At 46.6% G+C, this 23,635-nt stretch overlaps 1 protein-coding gene and 1 long non-coding RNA gene across 2 annotated transcripts in view; one reads left to right on the plus strand and one right to left on the minus strand.

Annotated features, from left to right (window-relative positions):
- The window catches only part of LOC150038927 (type-1 angiotensin II receptor), a 31,750-nt gene extending 28,264 nt beyond the window's left edge, over positions 1 to 3,486 (plus strand). Inside the window, exon 3 of the mRNA XM_090328204.1 lies at positions 1,447 to 3,486. Within this exon, the coding sequence (XP_090184330.1) occupies positions 1,493 to 2,572 (1,080 nt within the window). The 5' untranslated portion in view covers positions 1,447 to 1,492 and the 3' untranslated portion in view covers positions 2,573 to 3,486. The remainder of the gene's footprint in view (positions 1 to 1,446) is intronic.
- The window catches only part of LOC150038926 (uncharacterized), a 99,797-nt gene that overhangs the window by 45,060 nt on the left and 31,102 nt on the right, over positions 1 to 23,635 (minus strand). The gene's annotated exons all lie outside the window — the stretch shown is intronic.

The following is a 23,635-nucleotide window of genomic DNA, read 5'->3' on the forward strand; positions in this document are numbered from 1 at the left end:
GGCCTTGACATTTCTAATGTTTTCATCCTAGGCAGAATCCAGCTGATGACAGCTAGACATTAGAATAGCAAATCGATAAATTAATCTCTGCTAAGGCGTGGATGACTGCTAGCCGCTAAACCTTTCATGTAGCAATTAACTTTCAGTCAAGAATACTTATCTAAGGAAATCATTCTTCTGCACTGGCAACAGTCCAAGAACCAGAATAAAATGCATGGGGAGTCAGCAAGGCCGGGGAGGGGGCGGGGGGCGGGGAGGGAGCAGAAGAACTAGTCAAACCTCCCTAGAGCCTTCCCCAGAGTCCATCCTGTTTTCCATTTCTTCTGCTTCCTAGACCCTGAGTTTCTGAAAGTCGTGTGGGTTTTCCTGCCTCTGTTGATTGTATTCTTGTACATAACGAAGCCCAAGTGGACAGTGGGTGGGCAGAGGGAAAAGCGTGGAAATCGACAGGGGTCCTGCCCTGTGCACCAAGACGGACAGGACTGAGAGCCCAGCTCTGTGGGATTCCAAGCTCAGCTCAGCGTTCCAGCACCTGGGCTGGTCTGGGCCAGGGGGCGGAGGTCACAAGAAACTTGGGAATATCCCAAGTTCAAGGCACAGGACTGACAGGTCCAGTAACCTATGCTCCAAGTCCAGGCCCTGCCTGTAGGAATTCAGGCATTCCCATCACCTGGGAGGCGAGGCTTCACAGGATGGCGCCGGTTAAACCCAATGTCCTATCCACCGTGTGGCCAAGACGGCGCCGGCTAGACTCAGGCTGCCCATTTCATAAACATCTGCAGAATTTCTTGTGTCTCTCCCTTGGTGCGTCTGATTCTTCCTGAAACCCTAGAGACCTGGTGATCACCCAGGCCCCCACTCTGGTTACGTTCTGTTGACCCAGCTCTGACTCTATTCATTCAACATCTTTGAGTCACAAATAGCCTCTGCTAGCTCCATTGCTAGCTAGCAGGAATGGAAGCTGGATATTCGAGACAGTTCATTAGCCTGAGATGGAAGTTAAATAAAAAACAGATCCTGCCTGACGAGGCCAGAAACTATGAACGGAATGTGGTCCCCCGAGGTATTAAGCCATCCTCTTATTCCTGTTAAATAACCTATTTCTCAATAACCTAAATTCTGGCCACTTAAGGGAGAAAGCTAATGATTTTTCTACCAAAGTAAAGATTGTGAAATGAGATTAAGTGTCTAATGACTACAGAGTGGCTACATCACGCTTTGGAAGATGAAGGTGATCAGCGCTGCTTACCTCAGGAAACCCTCTCCCGTCACGCGTATGATCTAGGAGTGCCTATGGATTCCACCACCTGAGAGTTTATCTCCACTTCTCCAGAAGACGCTTCCCATGCTGTACAAATTCTAAAATTCAAATGTGCCCCTGGAAGTGACGTGCTTTGGTTTTGGTTTTGGTCTGTTTTTTAACCTTCTCATCTCCGCTTTCTCCAGGTGCATCGGAGCCAGTGCCTGAGACCGTGCGCCCTAGGAGATAAAGATGATGCTCAACTCTTCTTCCGAAGACGGCATCAGAAGGATCCAGGACGACTGCCCGAAGGCCGGGAGACACGGCTACATCTTTGTGATGATTCCCACCCTCTACAGCATCATCTTTGTGGTGGGGATCTTTGGGAACAGCCTGGTGGTGATTGTCATCTACTTCTACATGAAACTGAAGACCGTGGCCAGCGTTTTCCTGCTGAACCTCGCGCTGGCCGACCTGTGCTTTCTGTTGACCTTGCCCCTGTGGGCCGTCTACACGGCGATGGAGTACCGCTGGCCCTTCGGCAACTACCTGTGCAAGATGGCCTCCGCCAGCGTGAGTTTCAACCTCTACGCCAGCGTGTTTCTGCTCACCTGTCTGAGCATCGACCGCTACCTGGCCATTGTCCACCCCATGAAGTCCCGTCTCCGCCGCACCATGCTTGTGGCCAAAGTCACCTGCCTCGTCATCTGGCTGCTGGCTGGCCTGGCCAGCTTGCCTGCCGTCATCCACCGCAACGTCTACTTCATCGAAAACACCAACGTCACTGTGTGTGCGTTCCACTACCAGTCTCAGAACTCCACGCTCCCCATCGGGCTCGGCCTGACCAAGAACATCCTGGGCTTCACCTTCCCCTTCCTGATCATCCTGACCAGTTACACCCTGATCTGGAAAGCCCTGAAGAGGGCCTACGAGATACAGAAGAACAAGCCGCGGAACGACGACATCTTTAAGATCATCCTGGCCATCGTGCTCTTTTTCTTCTTCTCCTGGGTGCCGCACCAGATCTTCACCTTCCTGGACGTGCTGATCCAGCTGGGCGTCATCCGTGACTGTGCCGTGGCCGACGTCGTGGATACCGCCCTGCCCATCACCATTTGCTTAGCCTATTTTAACAACTGCCTCAATCCGCTCTTCTACGGCTTCCTGGGGAAAAAGTTTAAAAAGTATTTCCTCCAGCTCCTGAAATACATCCCCCCAAAGGCCAAATCGCACTCGACTCTCTCTACAAAGATGAGCACGCTCTCCTACCGTCCTTCAGACAACCCGAGCTCTTCTACCAAGAAGCCAGCCCCGGGCACTGAGGTGGAGTGAGCGAGGACAGGGAGGACGGACCCAGAGGAGCGCCCATCCTGGGCACCTTGACCCCACGGAGCAGTAGCTGCTGGGATTTAAGCAGAAAATGGGTTGAGTAAGCTCCAGCTACTTCTCTAAGGCTTGGCATAAAAGCTTTTCTCTCCCTTGGCAGCAAAACAAAGCCAGAGTTGACCACCACACCCATGGCATCCACAATGGCTGCTCAAAAAAATGACGCGAGCGAGGAGCGGATGGCTGCACATGGACCTGGAAATTCCACGGACAAAAATGCATTCTCCTCATCCCCCCCCACACACACATATCACCATCTCCTCGTGTTCTCTGAATTTTGACTTCCATGTAAAGGCACAGAACTAGCAGCAGGATGGGAGTGCAGGGTCATTTTTCTCTGCTCCCAGGAGGCAGGAAAGCTTTGATGTCTGCTTACCTTTCAGAGGCCGTGGCCCACTTGTGCCTCTTACTGTATATTCTGTACAGAGATTTCTTACACGGGAGTTGACACGTTTCTGAACCTTTGATGAATTCAGCCAGTGTCTTACACAGGTACACTGTTGACCACAGCAAATGGCCAATTGTCCTGTGGTATTACTGAAGTCTCACATGAAAGCTGAACTTCTTTTAAAGCCATTGTCTGTATTGTACAGTTGCGGCTTCTTAGTCATGTCTGTTTGTCTGAGTCCATACCTGAGAAATGTATAGTGTGTGTGGCACAAAGATTGTATATCATAGAGTATACTTTATGTCTTTAAAAAAAACTATCAATAGATAATCTTTACTGTTTGAGAAAAGTACATAGTCTACATATATATATATATGTGTGTGTGTATGTGTGTATACCTAAACTGTGATATTTGATTTAAATCTAACAAAGTCAGATTTCCCTTGAAATAAAGTAATTTTATTACAATGGATCCAATCTTCAGTACTTTAGATGCTGATTTTTTAAATAACTGTAAATGTTTTCATTCCCAGCTCCATACAATGGGCAATTTAATACTAGTTATTTTTTTTTAGCCTGCCATGGAAAAGATAAAGAAGAAACTAGTTTGTTTTACTGAACAACATAGAACCAGTACAGCGTTCTGAACTTTCATGAGCCTTTTTATATAACACCAAAAAGTCCATATTCTGAAGATAATGATGCTTGTATAGCCCTTATCTAGTTTAATTACCGGAAGGAATATCACATTTCGTGCTTCATTTTTGTTTCGCTTTCCTTAAACTGTAATTTAACCTGTCTCATTTGTGGAATAGATCGTGATAATCTTTGATGGTTAGTCCCTCTCATTCGGTGAGGCATACTTAATATGAAGCATGAGTCATGTGCCAAAACGTGATGGGTTGCTGTGACTTATACTTCATGAACATATTTAAAGTATCGATAGACTCCTTGTTTTTGGACTATCTTTATGTCCCTTAAAAATCTAGATGCCTGACAGAACTCTAGAGCTCTGTGTTTGAATTCTTATTACCTCGGGAACAAACTCCATCGTTTCAGTTATCAGTTCACTCACTGGTGGGTTTAATGGATTTCGTTTGGTTTAACTCGTGCTGTCCTGGGGGCCTAGCGTTATGTGACACGAATCTGACGACACATGACAGGCTTTGCCATGTCTCAGAGCTGTGTCATGTACCACTCCCAAGGTGTGACAGGCCTTTCCACCAGCCAGAGCGGGCAGAGTGCGGCAGAGTGCGGCATACACACGAAGGAAGGGGCAGAAAGAGGGGATCCCTGAGGGCAGAGGACAGAGCAAACCAGGGGCAGACAAGGAACAGAGACTGAGGGGAGACCGGAGGCTGGGGGCTTCCAGGGAGGAACTGCACACAGATGCCATGGGCCCTGGGGCCATACTGGATCTGGACACAGACCAATCAGAGGACAAGGAAACCCAGACATCAGAGAGAGGAGCCAGCTATAAAGAATGGCATACAAAGGGCACAATTTCAAGCTTAAGGATAGGAAAATGCACCCACTGTTGGAAGACACTGGAGGTCTTGATTGGAGGACCGAAGAAAAGGGACTGAGGAAGTGGAAGAGACAGAAGAGTAGAGATCATGGTCAGACTCAGATTTCCAAATTAACTTTTGATAGAGTCAGTGAAGATACTTTTTTTGCTGGGCTGGGAGCCTTACTCTGTGGTAGAGGACTTGGCCAGTACACACCACGTTCTGAGTTCATCGCCAACGCTTAATTTAACATATAATCGACATACAATTAAGTTGTCTATTTGTTCAACAGACACCTGAACCATTTGCAGTGTCCCTTCACCAGGGAACTACAGTAGCACAGGAGTGGTTTCTGCTTAAACACATCCCAAGGCCACAACAACTTGGTCCGAGTTTGAAACATACACATTAGTTTCTCTGAGATATTTTCAGATGGATTTAAAGATGAGTATTTGGCCCTTCTTGGGGCTGACATTTGTGAGATGTGAGCTTGGGATCCCACGCAGCCAGAGAAGCTGTCTTCACAAGACCCAAGGTAACCAGAAAGGCGATGTTTCCATCAGTGTCTGAAACATAGCTGTGTCTCAGGTCACCTTGCTCTGTGGACCTGCACCCATGTCTAAAATGGAGAGACCAGAGTACAAGGTTCAAGGATCCACAGCTAAGATGTGCGGGTGCGTTTTCCTGCTGTGTCTTCCACGTGCCTACACATCGGCCATCCAGCACAAGCAACACGGACTAAGTCCCAGGACTTCCTGTCTACATCAGGGTCAGCTGGACTAAGCCCCTGCAGTGTCACCTCTCAAAAGGGAGGGATGGGATGGGGTGTCCTGCAACGTGCGTGCAAGGGGGACGAGGTGTCGTGGAAAAGGATGCAGAGTTGAGTGGAATGGGGACACTGCAAGATTATGGGTTACTGTCACCTGGGGGAAAAGCTCCTGGAGAGGGTGCAGGTCCACCTGAGGTGTCACAGCTCCTACTGAGGGGTCACAGACCCTTCCCTGAGATGGCACAGACCCCCAAGATGATGCATATCACCCCAAAGTGGCACAGGATCCCCCCCAAGATGGTGACATGCTCTTCTGTTGCCAGAGTAGTTATTTTTTAAAAACACTTAACTTGGAACTTATCACTTAATGTGAAATCCTAAGAGAAGGGGGTTTTGACTTTGTTTGTGGGACCCCCTCATCCACCACACAAGGCCCAGTGGCTTGGGAGTTTTTGGCTCTAGTAAGTACAGGCTCTGCCCCCAGCAGGAAAGGTCTTTATTCATCAAGCCACCTCAACATGCTTGAGAATTATTTAATGAGTTAAAAAACACTAAATTTCCATAATCAGAGGGAGGGAGGGGGAGAGAGAGAAAAAGAGAGAAAGGGGGGGGGAATTAGAACTATGACTAGCTCTTTTTTCCAAAATATGTTAACACAGAAGGAGATAATTTAGCCTTATCCATATTTAATTCTAAATCATTCATGTACAAGGAAGCTTTGGATAAATAAACCTTTAAGAGTTTAAGCACCATAAGAATTTTTCCCTTCAAGCAGCATGATAGAAAAATATTTATCTATAACATGAGATAGAAATTTGGTGAACAAATGACGTTAATTTTGAAACTATTAAAAGCCATTTTGCTATTATGCTCACTTTGCCTCAAGAAGCCAAATGATGATGAAGCATGTTATATCCCCCGGGCCAAATGCTTGATTCTTTCTATGTCCCACAAAGCTTCTCTTGAAAAATAAAATACAATAGGCGTGGTAGCTGGCACATATAATCCTAACTACTTGTGAGGCTGAGAGTGGAAGGATCACAGTACCAGGCCAGCTGGGGAAAAAAAAAAAGTAAGGTCCTTATCTCAATGGTTAGCTGGGTGCTGTGGCTTCTGCTTAGCATCCTGGTTACACAGGAAGTGCAAACAGATGGAGTAGAGTTCAGACTGGCCCTGGCATAAAAACAACAAAGGTAAAAAAGGAGCAAGAGCATGACTCAAGAGGTAAAGCACCTGCTTGAGCAAGTGCAAGACCCTAACTTCAATCCATGGTGCCAAAAATAAAAATAAATCAACAAATACATACACACTTTTTTTCTCAGAAGAGAAGTAGAAATTGGGGCTAAGCTGCCCAGTGGACTGGGATAGATCTCACTCACCCTCTTTCCGGGCCTGAAAACAGGCCCTGCGGCAGAGAGCGCACGTTACAGCAGTGCAGTCGGCACAGTGCCCCAAGTTTACAACTTCTGTGCGGTTTATCCTGAGGGCCTCGGGAGGCTACCGACCCCCATGCGGTGGGGCTTCCAGTAAGATCTTCCGGGTCAAGATCCCTCCTGACTCTTGTCTCAACCAGAATGATGAGGAGCCAGTGAGTACCTGAGGTCAGGCTTCTGCCAGGAGTTGAACTCCCATCTCCCACACCTTGGCAGGTAAGATGGTCTTATAAATCTCAAGCATTTGCAATATTGGGGCTAAAATAAAACTCTGGGAGCTTTCACTCAAAATATGACTTTTGCTGTTCTTGGCACGGGGACTCATTTTGAAATATCATGTGTGCTGCCTGAGAATAATAACAAATTCCAAACCCTAAAATCATTCATTCCAGAAGGCGCTTCCAAAGAGTGAGCCAAGGCCAGCACAGACATTCCAGCAAGGCCTCTAGGATCGCCCCGATTCATTCTCAGCCACCAAACATTCCTGAAGATGCCACCCTGCTTCGCTTGCCATTTAACTTGGTCCTGCTTTGAGGAACAGGTTTTCATCGCTTTCCTGTGGAATGAGAATGCCATCATGACTTGGCACAAATCCTAAGACTTAGTCTGTGCAGCAACGTATTACCTCAGGCGGACTGTATGTAAAGATGGAAGGAGAGACCCACTGTATCTCTTTCAGGGCTTTATCTTCTCTCAAATGCGTGTGGGTTCACAGCAAGCATATACCACACGGGCCTGGTCATGGATTATCCTGCAGGGTACTTAATTAAAATAACCATCACAAATATGATGGCTTAAGTGCCCAGAACTGGGCCCGCTTAACAGCCAGACAGCTACATAACCATTAAATTCGTGCAGAACCCCTCTCTCCCCACGAGGGGCATAGAGTTAAGCTCTGAATATTCTTACTGTTTTCCATCAAAGGTATTTTTTTCACATTGCTTCCTTTTCTCCACATCACAACTTCCATTTCACTTTCTACACCAGTGTCTACAATAGTTCATTATGATTTCTTAAAGCTAGAATTTGTACCAATGCCAGACATTAAAGAAGAATTTGAGGGAGCAACACACAGGCTGTTGCCTAGTAACACGAGCTGATCTGTACAAAGCCATAAATTGCAAAATTTCATTGCTCTGTAAAAAGTTTTACTGGCACTTAAGCATATTTTTCCCTGATTGAAGCAGAATTCATGCAACAATTACAACCACATGACAAAAGCTGGTAATGGTTAGCCTTCATGATCCGTTGTTGTTGCTGACAGTTCTGAAGTTGTTCTGTGTATCTCAGGAAGGAGAGTGTCAGGTCTTTCAGGGGACGGCCTCCCTCATGGAAAGGTAGGAGAGGCCTTTTAGCCAGGGCAAGCAGTAGAGCACCAGTTCTCAATGAAGAATGGAAGATTTAGGCTATCCTTGACAACTCCAATTTATGCCAACCAAACCAAGCTTTAAGCACACCGGCCCAGACTCTAGAGAGGACCTTAACTCAAAGGTAGAAACGTACAACTCCGGTGGGCACAGAGGTGCCTGCATCTGCCAGCCAGCAAACAACTTCAGGGAGGCGAGCACCAAAAGCCAAAATGACCATTTTCATTTGTGGCGGTAGGTATCCTATGGAGCTATCGAGGTGTGTGTGATTGCATTTATTTTACTGAGAGACTGCATGTTCACGGAGAGTGTGCAGTGTTTCGGTGTATGGTTACGGGATGCTGTGTTCAAATAGGTCATCACCACAAACGTGATTTCACTTCTTTTCCCAGTCATCTGTTCTAACATCTTCGAAAGGACAGTGCATTGTTGTGATGGGGCACAAGAGATATAATCATCTCTTTCTAAGGGCCGCCTAAGATTCGTTGATCAATTTAAATAATCTCAGGAGTGTGGCCTAGTGGTAGAGTGCTTGTCTAGCATGCATTCAATTCCTCTGTACTACGTACACATAAAAAGACAGAAGTGGTGTGGTGTCACAAGTGGCAGAGCGCTAGCCTTGAGAAAGCTCAAGGACAGTGCCCGGGCCCTGAGTTCAAGCCCAGGATTGGAAAAAAAAAAAGAAAAAGAAAGGAATATCTCAACACATCTTCCATGCATAGTTATTGAAGTAAAAATTACAAAATAGCCCTATAAGAGACCACAAAAAGTTGTATGTGTACTGAATTCAAGATAGTGAGTTGAAGTATCTTGAAGAGCTTAAAGAGAACATACATTTATGACAATAATTATTTATCATACCCTGACATAAACAACATATACCCAAAATATACCCACAGCGTGGGTGCACACATACACACACACACACACACACACACACACACACACACACACACACAGAACAAATGAGTGTTTCACTGACAGGACACCAGCAGATTTCTTTTTCTCTGGCAAACACTTATTTCTATAAAAAGATTCACCAAGGTGGAGGGATTCATACTGTAGCTCTAGAAAATTGAGAAATAAACACCCTGATCCCTTCATAAACTTTTCATTCCTCTGGCCCTGGCTTGAATAAGAAGTGCTTATAAAAATGTAACAGGTAATACAGGCAGGAAAGAGCGCAGTGTGGAACACACAGGAAGACTGCGTGTGCAGGCTCCATCCCCATTGATTTTGTGCCTGAGCTTCTTGGTGTACATTTCGATAAATCCTAATTGACTTTCACGTCCTTGGCGTGATTTCCCAGAATTCCCTAGATCTAAAACAGCTACAGAAAGACCCTTGCAGAGATCCAGAAGCCACCAGAGGAGATGGAGCACGGCGCTAAATGCACAAGGAGATGGAAAATAATGAAAAATTCAATAAGGGAATTCATCTAACCCACAGATCCCGGCCCAGGAAAGACCCTCCGTGTGCTCCACCAATCACAGTGCCCCAAGTGTGACAAGCCCACACAGCTGACGCCAGGGGAGCATGGAGGTGTTTGGGTAAGCCCTCTAAATCCCAGTTCTCTCCTCCAGAAAATTACAAGTCTGGGTCTGATGAGCTGTCAAATCTCTAACAGCTCTGGGGTGATGTAGGTAAAGCCTTCCACCCATCATTAGGAAAGTGGGCCCGGCTGGCTCCGCCGTGACTTTACCAGCAGCAGCTGTGAGGAAGGAGGGCCATCCGAAGAGAAAACAAAAACCAGTCACGCTGGCCAAATGAGACACGCTTTACTGATGTCCAGCTTCACATGACAAAAGAAGTCACATCATGATGGGACATCGTTTCCAGTCATATTTTTTTAAATTAGGTTTTCTGAAGCACATTATTTGAAATCCTAAAAGACTTCTGAAAGTGAAGTATTGTATAACCCTCAATTACAGAAGCGGAAATTGTACATCGCATAATTCTCAGAGTCACATCTATATTACACTACACAGTTTACTAAGTTAGGCAAAGGGCTGAGCCAACATCTCCAGCCCAAACTGAACAGGTCGAAAGTTTTGTGACTCTCCCAAAAAAAAAGTTGTTTTTTTAAAATCTGTCAACTCCATAACTTATGTATTACATACAATGCAGCCAAAATTGGGGGAGTTCAGATCGGTAAGCAACTGCAGGGTAAGTTACAAATAAATTTGTTTGTCTCTCTTACAATGTTACTTCATTTCCAGAAGAATGGAGTAACTGGGGTTTTTTTTAATGCTTTGAGTTTTATTTTAACCATCTTTATTATTTTGCTTGAGGTGTTTTTCCCTCTCCTCTTCAAGATGCTAAGCATACATTTTTGTTGCCTGAAATAAAGTAGCTGAGAGCTTGAGGAGGATGAAGCAGAAAGCTGGTCACAGAATGCCTGTTCTCCAAGAAGGTATCAGAAGCGCTCAAACAAGAGGCAACCAATTCTTCAAGGATTTGAAACAGCAGAGCTACTAAAAGGCAACCGCACAGAGAGGGAGGAAAATCGAGCATGAGTCGGCTGGTGTGTTAGAAACAGCAACTCTCCAAAATCTCATGGAATACCAGAAAGTGGTTTCAGTCTGGAGACAGAGAAAACACAGTGAACCGATGTCCCTGCATCTATTCAACTAATAAGACATACAGTCCCTGAATAGCTGGCGTGAGCCAGAATTACCTGAGACCTGGGAATCACAATGAAAAGATCTTACAGCAAAATGTATTCCCTGGAGGATTAAATGCAAAATGAGGATCCAGCTTTTTATTACTCGTTAAATGAAATGTGCAGTCTTTTTCCCCTTTTTAAGGTCAAGTCTGCAGTATTTTCAAAAAAAATGAACTATAAAAACATGATTAGAGAAAACAGAGGAAGTCATTATTTTGTCTAGTCATAAGGAATGTATCATCATTCTAATACATCTCCAAAATGGCAAGGCTATGCCATAGAAACGGTGGCTAAAATTCATTTTACACTCTACAGAAAACAAAACTAACTCAACAATAAATCCCACCAGCCAGAGATACTCTTAATATTCTAGAATATTCTCAGCCTTCTCTATGCATATCCCTTTTGTTCACAAAACATCCTATAATTTTGTATCATGCTTCCTAACCTAATATTATATTAGAAGCATTTTCTATCTACTTTATTATCTTTCAACCACATTGTTTATAATAATTATAAATTATTTCATCCTGCAACTGCATGATCATTTATTTCAATATTTAACCATTGTTAACCATTTAAGTGGCTAACAACATTTTATTACTAAAAACAATGTAGACTTCTCTGGTTAAATCATTAAAATGTTCCTTAATATATCATCAAAATGTTTTACAATATTTTAATTCGTAGCCAAGTGTAAGACAAGGCAGGAATAAGTAGAAGATATTTCTCCCCCAGCGATATTAGAATCACCATGGACTATAGAGACTAGAGGCTGGGGTTTAACAGAAGTTAGGAAACAGGGTGCAGAAATATCACCAAGAGAGACTAGTGGAAGAGTTTAGCTAAACTGTCAAAAGCAGAAATCCTCGGCCGAGGTAAACACAAAGTCACTGCACAGGAATGACTCCATGGGGAGATTTCCACAGCTCAGGACACTGGAACCTCTGTAGCAAACTAACTCTACTCAGTCAAAAATCACAGGCCACCTGTATCCATGAGTCACACAGATGCAGAGTAGACACAGCTCCTCCAGACTCTTGAGAGGGGAGAGCAGTGTACAGGAAACTTACAAATGAGTATGGGAATTTCAAGCGGCCAAATAAATCAAAGAATAGAGACAGAGAGAAAGCAAGAGGGAGGGAAGGAAAGCCCCAGGCTACAGAACACAGTGTTACAGTCACCTTACCAAACAGCCTTCTCCCAGGATACTGAGGACAGCCACAAAATGAAATGCCTAATCACATCCAATTCTTGCTCATTTATAAAGAAATGACCCTCAGAATTACCAGGGACCAGGAAATCCATAAAGAAATACAAAAGAAGAGGGGAAGCTGGGGGCTGGTGACTCACACCTGTAATCCTAGTTACTCAGGAAGCTGAGATCTGAGGATTGCAGTTCAAAGCCAGCCAGGCTAGGAAAGTCCATGAGACTTAGAAAACTGGAAGTGGAGCTGTGGGCTCAAAGTGGTAGAGCGCTAGCCTTTAACAAAAAACAGCTCAAGCACAGCACCCAGGCCCTGAGTTCAAGCCCCTCAACCAACCAAAATAAAAAGGGGAGGGGAGAAAGTCCATTGGTATTTTTCATGCCTAACAGGGTGTACTTATTTCTTCTATTTGTACCATGTTTGTGTCAGCACAAACAGTACATTTCTGAGCACCTTGTCCCAAGTTCAGCACTCCTCTGTTCCAGGCCACACATCTTTGCCCTTTTGCTTGGTGCCCAGAGAAACCCAGAAATGTGTGAGAAACATCCACAAATAAAGTTTAACTGGGGGAAAGGCATGGATGAGGGTCTCTATTAGCAACAAATGCTTCTCATCAAGTGCCACAGATTTGATTTGGACCCTGAAAATACCCAGAAATCACATGATCTGGAATCTTTGTGGGCAGGAACTCATCGCTACTCAGTAACCTCTTATCCTAAAACGTGTGGAGGGGTGGAGGAAGTGGAGAGACCCAGTGGAGTTCTGCAAGGCAGTCGGGACTCAATTCCAGGCCCCATCCTATAATCCACTGTGGAATCCGACTTCCTTCTGCACGTAGGAGGCTATTTCTCACTCCACAAGCACTTATTTCCATCACTGTGTGTCATAACATACGGACCATAAAATCCCGGGAGCCCGTGGAGTCGGTATTGTCCCGACGTGAATAGATTGTGTGCCAAGCTAGGACCTAGGGCTTCTGAACAGACCTAGCTTCGGGAGAATTCCTTCCATCACACCGTCCTCTAAGCCCAGGCCAAGCAAGACTCTTTAGTTCCTGTCTATAGCAGAAAACCAAGTATTTTTCACTGTGGGGGTTTGGGGGTCTGGTTTGTTTCCCTGTGACATGACTTTCCTAGCATGTGATAGTTCATTGTCTTTCAACCGAGCTTCCCGATTGGTCCCCCAAAGAACAGACTTGGCACCAGTGGCACAGAGGCAGCCTATGTTCTCCTGAATGAGGAAATGGTGGGAGCAGCCGACATATTCAGCTGAGTACCCTGCCTGGCAATGGGAGAAAGAGCCTGAGGTGGGCCCTAAACGTCTCATGGCAATTAACAATCCCGTGCTAGCCCAGAAAATCTGTCTCCTCTTAGGAAAAAAAAGCAGGTAATGTGAGAAGGTCCTTGCAGCATCTCTCCCTGAATGTTCAGGAAATCATAGCCCCGCAATCCAGGCCGCGCTCCTGGAGCTGCTTGCCACTGCCTCCCCTGTGAGCGATCCAGAGCGCTCTGCATCTCTGACTGCCTCCTGGCACCTGAGGGTCGAGTATCCCACAGAGAACTCGGGAAGAGAAGCCAAGAAGATTTGGAGCTGGTGCAGATGAGCGTCGAGCACAGATGGCCAGTTACTGATGTAACCTGTGTATCTGGGAGGCAGAGACACAGTGCTGGCTGGCCACTTCCAAACCAAATGAATCAAGTCACTTTTCTAGGGGGGAGAAAATAGGGGATGGGTGGGGGAAGAGAGAGACAGAGAGACAGAGATGAGAGAGAGAGAGACAGAGACGAGAGAGAGAGAGAAAGAGACAAGAGACAAGAGACAGAGACAGAGACCAAGAGACAGAGAGAGACAGAGACAGAGACGAGAGAGAGGCGGGGGTTGAATTTGTGCATCTGTCCAGGGCAGTGACTGAGAATTACTGGCCCTCAGTGACTGAAGGATCCCCTCCACTCTATGGAGGGGAGGGGAAGAATCTGTGTCACTGGGTGGGGGTGGGGGATCACTTTGCAAGGTCAGACTTGATACCAATTTTTTTCCTCTTATATGCGGAACACATTGTGTTACTACCAGAGCTTCATTTTGCAATACAGCAGTAAGTCCAGATGTAAAAGAACATACTGACCTATTGTTTTTCCAACAGAGGGAAAGCGGTAATGCTTTTTTTTTATTTGATGTATTGACCACAGGCAATCCTTAAGGGTGGTTACATTCTGGATTTTCTTATCTATCCGTGGTGTAACCCATAATGCTACTGGAAATGGAGCCAACGGTACATTGCTCTGGCTGCGGGTGCAGCACTGAATTTTAATTGTTTCCCTATGTGAACCTCAGAACAGAATGCTGCCAAGGTTGATCCATTTTGATAAATCAACTGTTTCTATGTGATGGCTGTCTACTGAATGCAGCTGCTGTGCTGTTGGGTTTTTTGGTTTGTTTTTAGTTTGTTTGTGGGTTTTTTTTCAATCCTGACAAAATGAAGATGAAGTGAAAGCGGTCCAGTGATTGCTTACATTGTCTGGGTGAATTAATGAATTGTTCTGGGAAGACTGTTACAGAGATTTTGATCAATTATTACACATAAGTTGCTTAAAGTATGTCACAATTAGGTGAACTGCTCTGCGGTGATGCTGCCTCTGGTGAGGAATGAACCCCTTGGAGGTAAGTGGGGTGTGGGCACAAAGGGGTGCCCTGAGATTGTGCACTGCCTTTCCTGCATGACTCTGTGCGGGACTCATCAACACCGGCTCTCAGCTGCCCTTCTCTGGCGTTGAATGGAAGGATGGAAGCCCCTTGGTCCCTTAGAAATGTGCCTCTCAAGCTGCACCAGGGCCCCTGAGGTCCCAGTGCCACAGGAGGCTGGGAACCGCGGTTTGAAGCCGGCCCTGACAGGAAAAACTATGCGACTCTATCTCCAAGTAATCAGGAAATAAAAAGTAGTAGAGTTGTGGCTCGAGTGGCAGAGCGCCAGCCTCGAGGGAAACAGCTCAGGGCTCCAGCAAGGCCTGGGGTCTTGCCCAGGGTCTCGGGCTCCAGCCAGGCCCAGGGTCCAGCCCAGGGTCTCGGGCTCCAGCCAGACCCAGGGATCCACCCAGACCAGGGGGTCCAGCCAGGCCCAGGGTCCAGCCCAGGGTCTTGGGGTCCAGCCCAGGGTCTCGGGGCCAGCCAGGCTGGGAGGTCCAGCCCAGGGACTCAGGGTCCAGCCAGACCAGGGGTCCAGCCCAGGGTCTCGGGGTCCAGCCAGGCCTGAGGTCCAGCCAGGCCCAGGGGTCCAGCCAGACCCGGGGTCCAACCCAGGGTCTTGGGGTCCAGCCAGGCCAGGGGATCCAGCCAGGCCAGGGGTCCAGCCCAGGGTCTCGGGGTCCAGCCAGGCAAGGGGTCCAGCCCAGGGTCTCAGGGTCCAGCCAGGCCAGGGGTCCAGCCCAGGGTCTCGGGGTCCAGCCAGGCCTGCCAGGTGGTACGGTGGGCACACTCCCTCCGTGGGGACAGCCCCCCCTCCCCGTGTCACCACAGTCACCTCACCCCCCACCGCCTTTCTGGGAGCACATGAACCCTCCCTGGACCTCTACGGCTGGACTAGGCCCGAGAAGGCTGCGGGCAAAGAAGAGGAAGCCAAATGGCTGGGCGTCTCCAGGATATGGGAAGCCAGGCGACATCAGCTCCAAGCTTCGGGGTCGGGGGCCCTCCCACATCGCCTGGCCCCTCTGCACCAAGGAGGAGGAGGGAGGGAAGGACAGGGAAGGGGAGAAGTGGGGAGGAGGGAGGGGGAGGGAGGGAGGGAGGGAAGGAAGGAAGGGAGGGAGAGAAGAAGGAGGGAGTTTGGCCTAGTGGTAGAGTACTGGCCTAGCATACATCAAGACCTGGGCTTGATTCCTCAGTATCACATACATAGCAAAAAGCCAGAGGTGAAACGATGGCTCAAGTAGAGCTCTAGCCTTGAGAAAACCCTAGGACAGTGCTCAGGCCCTGAGCTCAAGCCAGGACTGGCAGGGGTGGAAAAAGTCTACCTCCAGTCACATCCTATTCATACATCACACCTATGAAAAGCTTGGCGTGGTGGCAGACGGCCTATTCCGTCCCCTCCCTCCTGAGTCCTCCCTCTCAACTTACTTCCCTGTCTTCTCTTCCTGCCTTTCTTCTCTTCCTTATTCTCCCTCTCTTCTTATCTCCTTCCTGCCCTCCATCTTGCCCCTCTGTCTTTCCCGCCCTCCTTTCCTCCTCCTTTCTAGCTCTCCTTCGTAATCCTTCCCTCTGTCCCTCCTTCCCTCCCCCCAAACCTCCTTGGTCTTTTCATTTACTTCCTAGAAGAGCAAAATCGACACAAAAATAGTGTGGTGTTTTTCAGAGTCACTTTTCACTCCGGAGTTCTCGTAATGTTTCTAAGTGCACGTGGGGGCTGTTGAGTCTGTTTCTGGGGTCGTCCGCTGGGACTGCACTGGTTGCTTGTTCCTCCAGACAGAAGCAGTTAGCAGGGCTGGCCAAATCCTCCACCCTCCTAGGCAGACGACCAGGAGGAAGCCGGAGGCACGGGGCTCCTTGGGGCCGTTTTCTTTGGTTCTCCATTGTCCTCCAGTGAGGAGGCCTTTACGAAACTCAGATTATACCAGGTTTTAATTCCAGCCGACAATGAACATTGCTGTTTCTATTATGATAGTTTAGGGCTAAATGAAGTACTTTCTGCTAAAATGCTATCATCCTGACAAACAAGGCATCTCTGAACAGGCATTAACTGATAGTGGAATTGCTGTTCTGCTAGTGCTATATAGGAAAAGTGTAGTGGGGGAAAAAAAAAAGCAAACAAACAGGAGCGATTTCAGCATGGCTCAACCAGGATCTTAGATGTCCGTGCTTTGAAAAGTGAGCAGACATTGCCAGAGGTCAGCAGTGTCTTTTTAGGATCATTGTAGAACCCTGAGTACTGAAGAACTGGAATCTGGACGGTTAGCTATCTACCCGTGTAGAAAATGGCTTTTCCCTTAAACAGCAGCATAACTTCATGATAATATTGGCTTCCCTCCCCAAACCTACATAGACGTTTCACTCCATATGTGTCATCTGGTAAGGGATCATTTCAATGCAAAAGTGTTTGAATTAAAAAATCAAATCAGCCACCACTGGGAGTCTATGTGAGAAGCCATGTGTAACTCAGGATCTATACATGCTGCATTCAGGGGGGAGAAAATGCCAAATATCTTGTACAAGATCACAAGTATAAGGAAAAGTGCAGGAATTTTAGATGAAACAGATCATGTTTCTAATTAACCTGGCATTTTTACTTTCAAATAATATTTATGTCTTTTGCTTTCATGTTAGATTTCAATACAAGATGTTGGATCCAGAAGGCATATCCTGAAAGCTTTAGAACTTTTATGGGTCAGAATGCTATTTCTTAGCCTTGCTCATACTTCTGGAGTTCTAGAAAGTAATTAGGGAAAATGCCATAGAAGCTGATGGGAACTGGCAGACATCTGACCATCAAGTAAGTAAGCGGCACATTTCAACTTGTAAGGAAAATTAACTCTGAAAAAAAATACATGGGAGAATGATCTTCTGGACAGCCTAAAACCACTATTTGCAGGTGTAGCCCAAGAGTATGGGTCTCATGCATGGATTGCGAAAGGCTTCGCGTAAATAACTGCAGAGCTCCTGAAAGGCTAATGTACTGAACAAGTTAATTAAGATGATATTCTGAGTCTCAATGTATCACCACCAATTTAATAGGAACTTTCCCAGAAATGACTACATTATCTTGACCATCCTCTTTATGAAAGTTTCCTGTTCCATGCACACTGTTAAGAACAAAAACTGTGCCAGTGTATAGATACAGAGAGGTGGGGAACAAGAGAGATCAAGATAAGGGAAGGTTTCTGATCTTCGCATTGCTGGTAAAGTAGTGAAATGTCTTAAATTCTTTGGAGTTGAAAAGGCTTTCTTTCAAACAAACTAATATTTTTACACCTCTTAGTGCAATTAGTGGAGTGGCAAATATAACGTATACATCCTTCATATTATAGATTATAGTTATTGTCTGATATATATATGGTGTCAGTAAATTGAACCAGATATAAAAAAGTAAAAAACATGCCCATCTTTTTCAGCAATAAAAGGAAGTGAGCTACTGACAAATGCTATAATAACAATAAGGAAATACAAAAACATCTTTCTAAATGAAGTACATCAGGTACAAAAGATCATGACGTATTATTCCATTTATATGAAAGATCCAAAAAAATAAGAAATCTAGAGATCTCTAGAGATTTTTTTAAAAAGAACAGACCAGTACCCCCATGGAGCTGAAGACCTGGAGAGAAGAATGACTGACAAAGCTTGAGCTCTTTCTGGGGTGGGATGGTGAAACTGCTCCACAATACAACTTGCTCAGAGTTTCACAATGTGTAAATCTACTTAGAACTCACTGAACCGTACACATAACTGAAATGAATTGCATGATATGTACACAGGAACTCCAAGGAGCTTTTAATACAGAGAGAAACCTTGACTACAAATGATTTTCCAAGTCAAAAAAAAACCCACCTGTGAAATATAAAACGTATTTTACTAATATCCAAGGAAATTATCCACAAGAACTGATGGGGCTTTTTTTTCTCTTGGAAACAAAAATTAGGGCCAGATAACAAATACTCCCTGGCTGTCTCCTCCCTACACACACTGTCTAAGCCCCTGGTCATCAGATGATGGACGAGGACTGTTCTCGGGTACACATTTTCACACAAAATCACCGGCCCTTGGGAGCCACTCTGGAAAAGCGATTCAAGATGGTGGCTCACAAACAGAGGAGCCTCATGGACAGGTTTATTTGGGATAAAGTAGAAATAGGTGAATACAAGAGAGCCTTCCCTGGAAGAACAGACTCAATGGCGGTTTACTCTCTGTTCTCTTTGTTCTTTCGGAACTCGGGAATAAAAGTGGCTGCATCTTCTAGCCACGAGACAAGATAGGTGTCTAGGGTTTTTACCTTTTCTTGCTTCCCACCTCTAAGATCATCAACAGTCACTGGGTGTTCCCCACATATCCAGCCAGTGCTAAGTTCACAGTGGATGGAAAGGACCTCCTTTGTCCTCCCTGATCGGGGGACTGTCCCACAAGGTTTCAACAAGCAAGAGACCGATTACAGTTGTGCCATCTGCAGCAACCCTGAATCTGCGTGGGCTCTGATACCTTCCTCAGACCCACTCTTCCAGACGCACATACGTTAGCTAAGTCACGCCGGATGAATGCTTCAACCTCTCCGGAAATGGTTCTCTTTAAAAAGGCATGTTAGAAGTGACAGGAAAAGGCATTCACAGGCAGGACATTCAGTGTCTGCATAGGTTTTCACTAGCAGGATTAAGCAGGCCACAGTCTAGCCTGGGCCATGCCAGGGAGACCATGTCAGGCTAGCAAAATGGCATTTAATTGGATCCCAGAGATAAGCGCTCATAAAGTCATGTGTCCTTCCTCCTCCTCCTCTTCTTCCTCTTCCCCCTCTTCTTCTTCCTCTTCCTCCACCTCCTCCTCCTCCTCCTCTTCTCCTCCTCCTCCTCCTCCTCATTCTTTTGTAGAGTCCACTAAGCTATAAAATTCCTGACTCCGAGACACGTAAGAAATGAGAAGAAAATAGACTAAAGACTGCACAGCCTGCCTGGCTTGTCTTCACCTAGAATGGAGGGGAGATTGAGCCCAAGGGAGATGAGGGACAGTACAAAAATATTCAGCCCCATTAACCGTGGTCACAGCTTCTGGGCCCAGCTGGCTGCCCTGGGAGACTAGAAACACCTACAGATGTTCACAAACCACAAGCCAAGAGCGCTAAGGAATCGAGTTTCTTCTACTCAGAGAAAGCCAAGGCGGGGTGGTTGGGTAGTCTCTGCCCTCGCAGCAGGCCACACTGCTTCTGCTTTCCAGGGGCCCTATCTCAGCCCCCATCTCAGGCCAGGCTTCGGGACTTCTTCCACCCTGGGCACACTTGTTTCACTTCACCTCACAAAACCATCACCACTTCAAGACCACACACTTCCAGAGAAAAATCCACCCCTTCAAGTAGTGCCTTGGGCCTGATCATTCTCAGGGATGCATCCTGGCCTCTGCAGGGGGAGGCAATAGGGCTGAGGCCATTCAGAGTTCCTGGAGCAAGGTGTGTGCTGAGCATTCAGCTTAGAGACCTTCGCCCGGGTCTCTCTCCCGGGTCTCTCTCCCGGGTCTCTCCGGCTGTGTCTGCAGGTGTCTGTCTGTTTGTGGTAAGAGTAGGGATTGAATTCAGAGTCTCACACTTCACCCCTGCCTCCAGGCCCCTTTCCCTTCGGGCATTTCTGAGGCAGGGCCTGGTGCCTGGGCTAGGATCCTACTCGTAGGGGCCCCGATGGTTGTGTGTGGCTGGACTCCACCACTACGCCCAGCCATTAGTTGAGATGGAATTTCATGAACAACTGTTTCTTCCCCCCTCTCTCAGTTTCTGCCTCCCAAGTAGCTGGGGTTACAGATGTGAACCACGCTGCCTGGGGAGGGCCAGGGAAGCTGATCTCTGTCCTGCAATGCACGGGGCACACGCGCGTGCACACACACACACACACACACGCACACACACGGAAACACCCAGCTCAAATGTCACCAAACGTTACCAATGGTAAGACTGAGACAGGGTGGGGAGGTCCAGCACACATCACTTCCGCTGAGGTCATCTCATTTCTAACCCATGTGTCCTGTGTCCTCCGTGAGCCGGTGGCAGTACTTGCCTCCGAAGTGTTCAACAGCAAGGAAACAGGGAGCTCGAGCCCAGCCACCCGGCCTCCCCCACCCATCTCCATCAGATATCTGCAGAACATGGTGACAGCTTTCCGCAGCAGGCACAGCGCCGTGAGGAGAGAATCCGCTGGCTGGTCTTCCCAGCTCCCCAGACTACACACAAGCGTAGCTCGCCAGTGGCTCACCTCACAAGGACACGGAAGTCATCATTTTCATTTTCCATTCATAATTATCACTAATGAGCCCCAGTCTAGATGCCCCACAACTGTATGACAGCCATAGCAACTTTACAGATGGCCTGTCTTCCCTGTCCCTGGGGGACTACCAGAGCTTACTGTCACCCGAGCAGAGGGGGATCCACGGAGCAGCTGACCCTGAGTGGACAGAGTGGACGGAGGTCCAGACGTCCCCCCACCCCCGACACTGCAGTCATTTTTGAGGGTTTTTTGTTATCGCTTTCTTGCTTTTTGTTTTATTGTTTTGAGAGCATGTGTGTGTGTGTATGTGCACGTGTGCGTGCACGGCTGTGCATGCACATGTACATGTATGATCAGTTTTTAGACAAAGTACCACTGAAAAACATGAGCACATTGTTTTAAAAATGGTTGTAATACTCCAGTGAGTTAGAAAGGGAAAAGAGGAGAAAGAGACCAAGAAAGAAAGACACAGAGATGGGGAGAGAGCGAGGGACAAACAGCGAGAGACAGACATAAACACAGAGACAGAATTTTTTTTAAATCATTTGTGCCATGTATGTGGAGGTAATTTCTTCAGCTGTGTCCTTCATGCTGTCTCTGAAGCCATTGCTGTGGCTCGGTCCTGTGTTTCTCTGGATCAACCTGTCACTCTATCAGTAAAATTCACCATCAAACATAAGCTTTGCCAACTGCTGCCCTTATGCCCGTTGGACTTAAACCAGCTACTCTTCCCAACATTTTATACTCTGAACTAAATTGTGTGTGAAAATTACCTTTTATTGACTTTGGTGAAAGCCTTCTACACAGACAGCAGAGGGCTGATTTCAACTGCCCACTGCCAAAATAACCCTCTACCCCATCTGTTGGGTGCACATATCATTAAGACTTTTATTAGCCTCAGAGATAGAGAACTCATTTTACAGTCTCAGCTAAAAACCTACAAAAGTCCTTGAAAAACAACTCTACCAGACTGGGTAACCTCTGCGCCTGAACAAACGCTTCAGAAAAACCAAGTCAACACTGATATGAAAACATAAAACGATCTCTCTAAAAAGTAAATCTCTGCCTCACAGTAGTCTGTGCTTCAACAGAATTGTATCCAGTGGCCCTTCCCTGCCCTCCCAAAGAATGGAGACTTTCTAAAAGAATTTTTTTAAGGAAAAAAAAAGTCTAGAGATGGCAGAGGCTCAACTGGGGTCTAACTGAGCTCTCACCAAGAAAGCATTCTAGGAAAAAGTTCACAGTCAGTCACACCAAGTGAACCATAATAGTGCAGAGATTCCCGGGGAAGAGGGGAAAGTGAGACAGCCTGCTCAAGAAGACACATTTGCATACACGCCGGCCCGGGGCAGCAGCGACGAGGGCAGCTGCTGTCCCCAGCCCTGCAGCACTGCCAGGACCAAGGTGCCAGAGCTGAGTGCTCAGCTCTTATCTACAGCACAGACTGAGTGGACATCCTCATCCTGCAGGCTACCAGAGACGCAGATCACCAGAGGCCCTTGAAAACCAAGGGAAGGTGTGAGTACCCCACAAAAAACATTCTTACTCCTCCTCACAGCACAGCCTTCGGAGGGTGGCCCCTCTCCCACCATCCAAGAAGAGTGCCATCTTGGATACGGGCAGACAACCTGCCAGAAGAGCAAGCAGGTAAGTTTGGGGCCGAGAGATGGTGACTGCAGTACCATTTTTCAGCAGGGCAAAGGAATCTGTGTCAATTTGCCCCAGGCAAAACAGCTCAGAGGGCGGGCAAGGCAGCCAGCTTTCCTCACTGGGCCACCACAGTCAGAGTCAGTCCTGCCCCTCAGCTGAGCCACCTCTAGGAGTCTGGAAAAAAACTCAAAAGAAAATGGTTTTCCACAGGACTCAGCATTCAGTTGGATGGGAAGAGTGAGTTCAAGAGACTTACTGAACATCATTGCGGCTTTAAGTAATGTAGTTCAAAAAGCATTGTTCACCTGACAATGGCTGACAGAGCACATTTCCAGAATTCATCCCACCAAAGAAATAATGGACAAGGACGTAAGGCAATGTGTGTGTGTGTGTGTGTGTGTGTGTGTGTGTGTGTGTGTGTGTGTGTGTGTGGTGACTTGTTTGGACATCTATCCACACATAGTATAAATCATAAGCACAATGACAGTTCAAAATAAATGAAGGGAACTTTCCTCCGAAATGTGAGGGAAACACAATTTCTGAAAGAAACCACTATGAAGTGAACCACTATCAGAAGAAATCCAGAACGTTCTGAAAGCTTTACTGCGAGGAGCCTAGGGAGAAGCAATAATCTCCCACCAGAAGAAGAGAACAAAACCATGGAAGTCTAATATGGCTTTTTACAGTTCGGCTCACAATTACACATCAAACAGTTTACCCCTGTGGGAGAGTTCTGAAGCACCTGCTGAGATGCTGTGCTCAGAGACGACTGCATGCTGGGTTTTCTTCTGTGGTGGTTTATTTTTATTAAAACAAAGCAAAACAACACCAAAAAAACTCTCACAACTTTAAAAAAAGAAAGCCTCGCTTTTGTTGAATTTTACTCCTTCCAAGAAGGGCAATGTCCAGGGTGAATGTTTGTCTGGGGTTTTCAGCAAGCCCTGCAATCAGAGAGGATGCTTTCGAGTTCATTTCCAGCCACTGTCCTAGGGGCTGGAATTCATAAAATAAAGGCAGCAGATGGCACACCTAAATGTGATTTGTTGTTGGACGTGGCCTTGTGTCGCCACTCTGAAATGCGGGTT

This window comes from Megascapheus bottae, unplaced genomic scaffold, assembly GCF_031878675.1.
Source record: "Megascapheus bottae isolate mThoBot1 unplaced genomic scaffold, mThoBot2.hap1 H_3, whole genome shotgun sequence".
NCBI classification, from domain to species: Eukaryota; Metazoa; Chordata; class Mammalia; order Rodentia; family Geomyidae; genus Megascapheus; species Megascapheus bottae.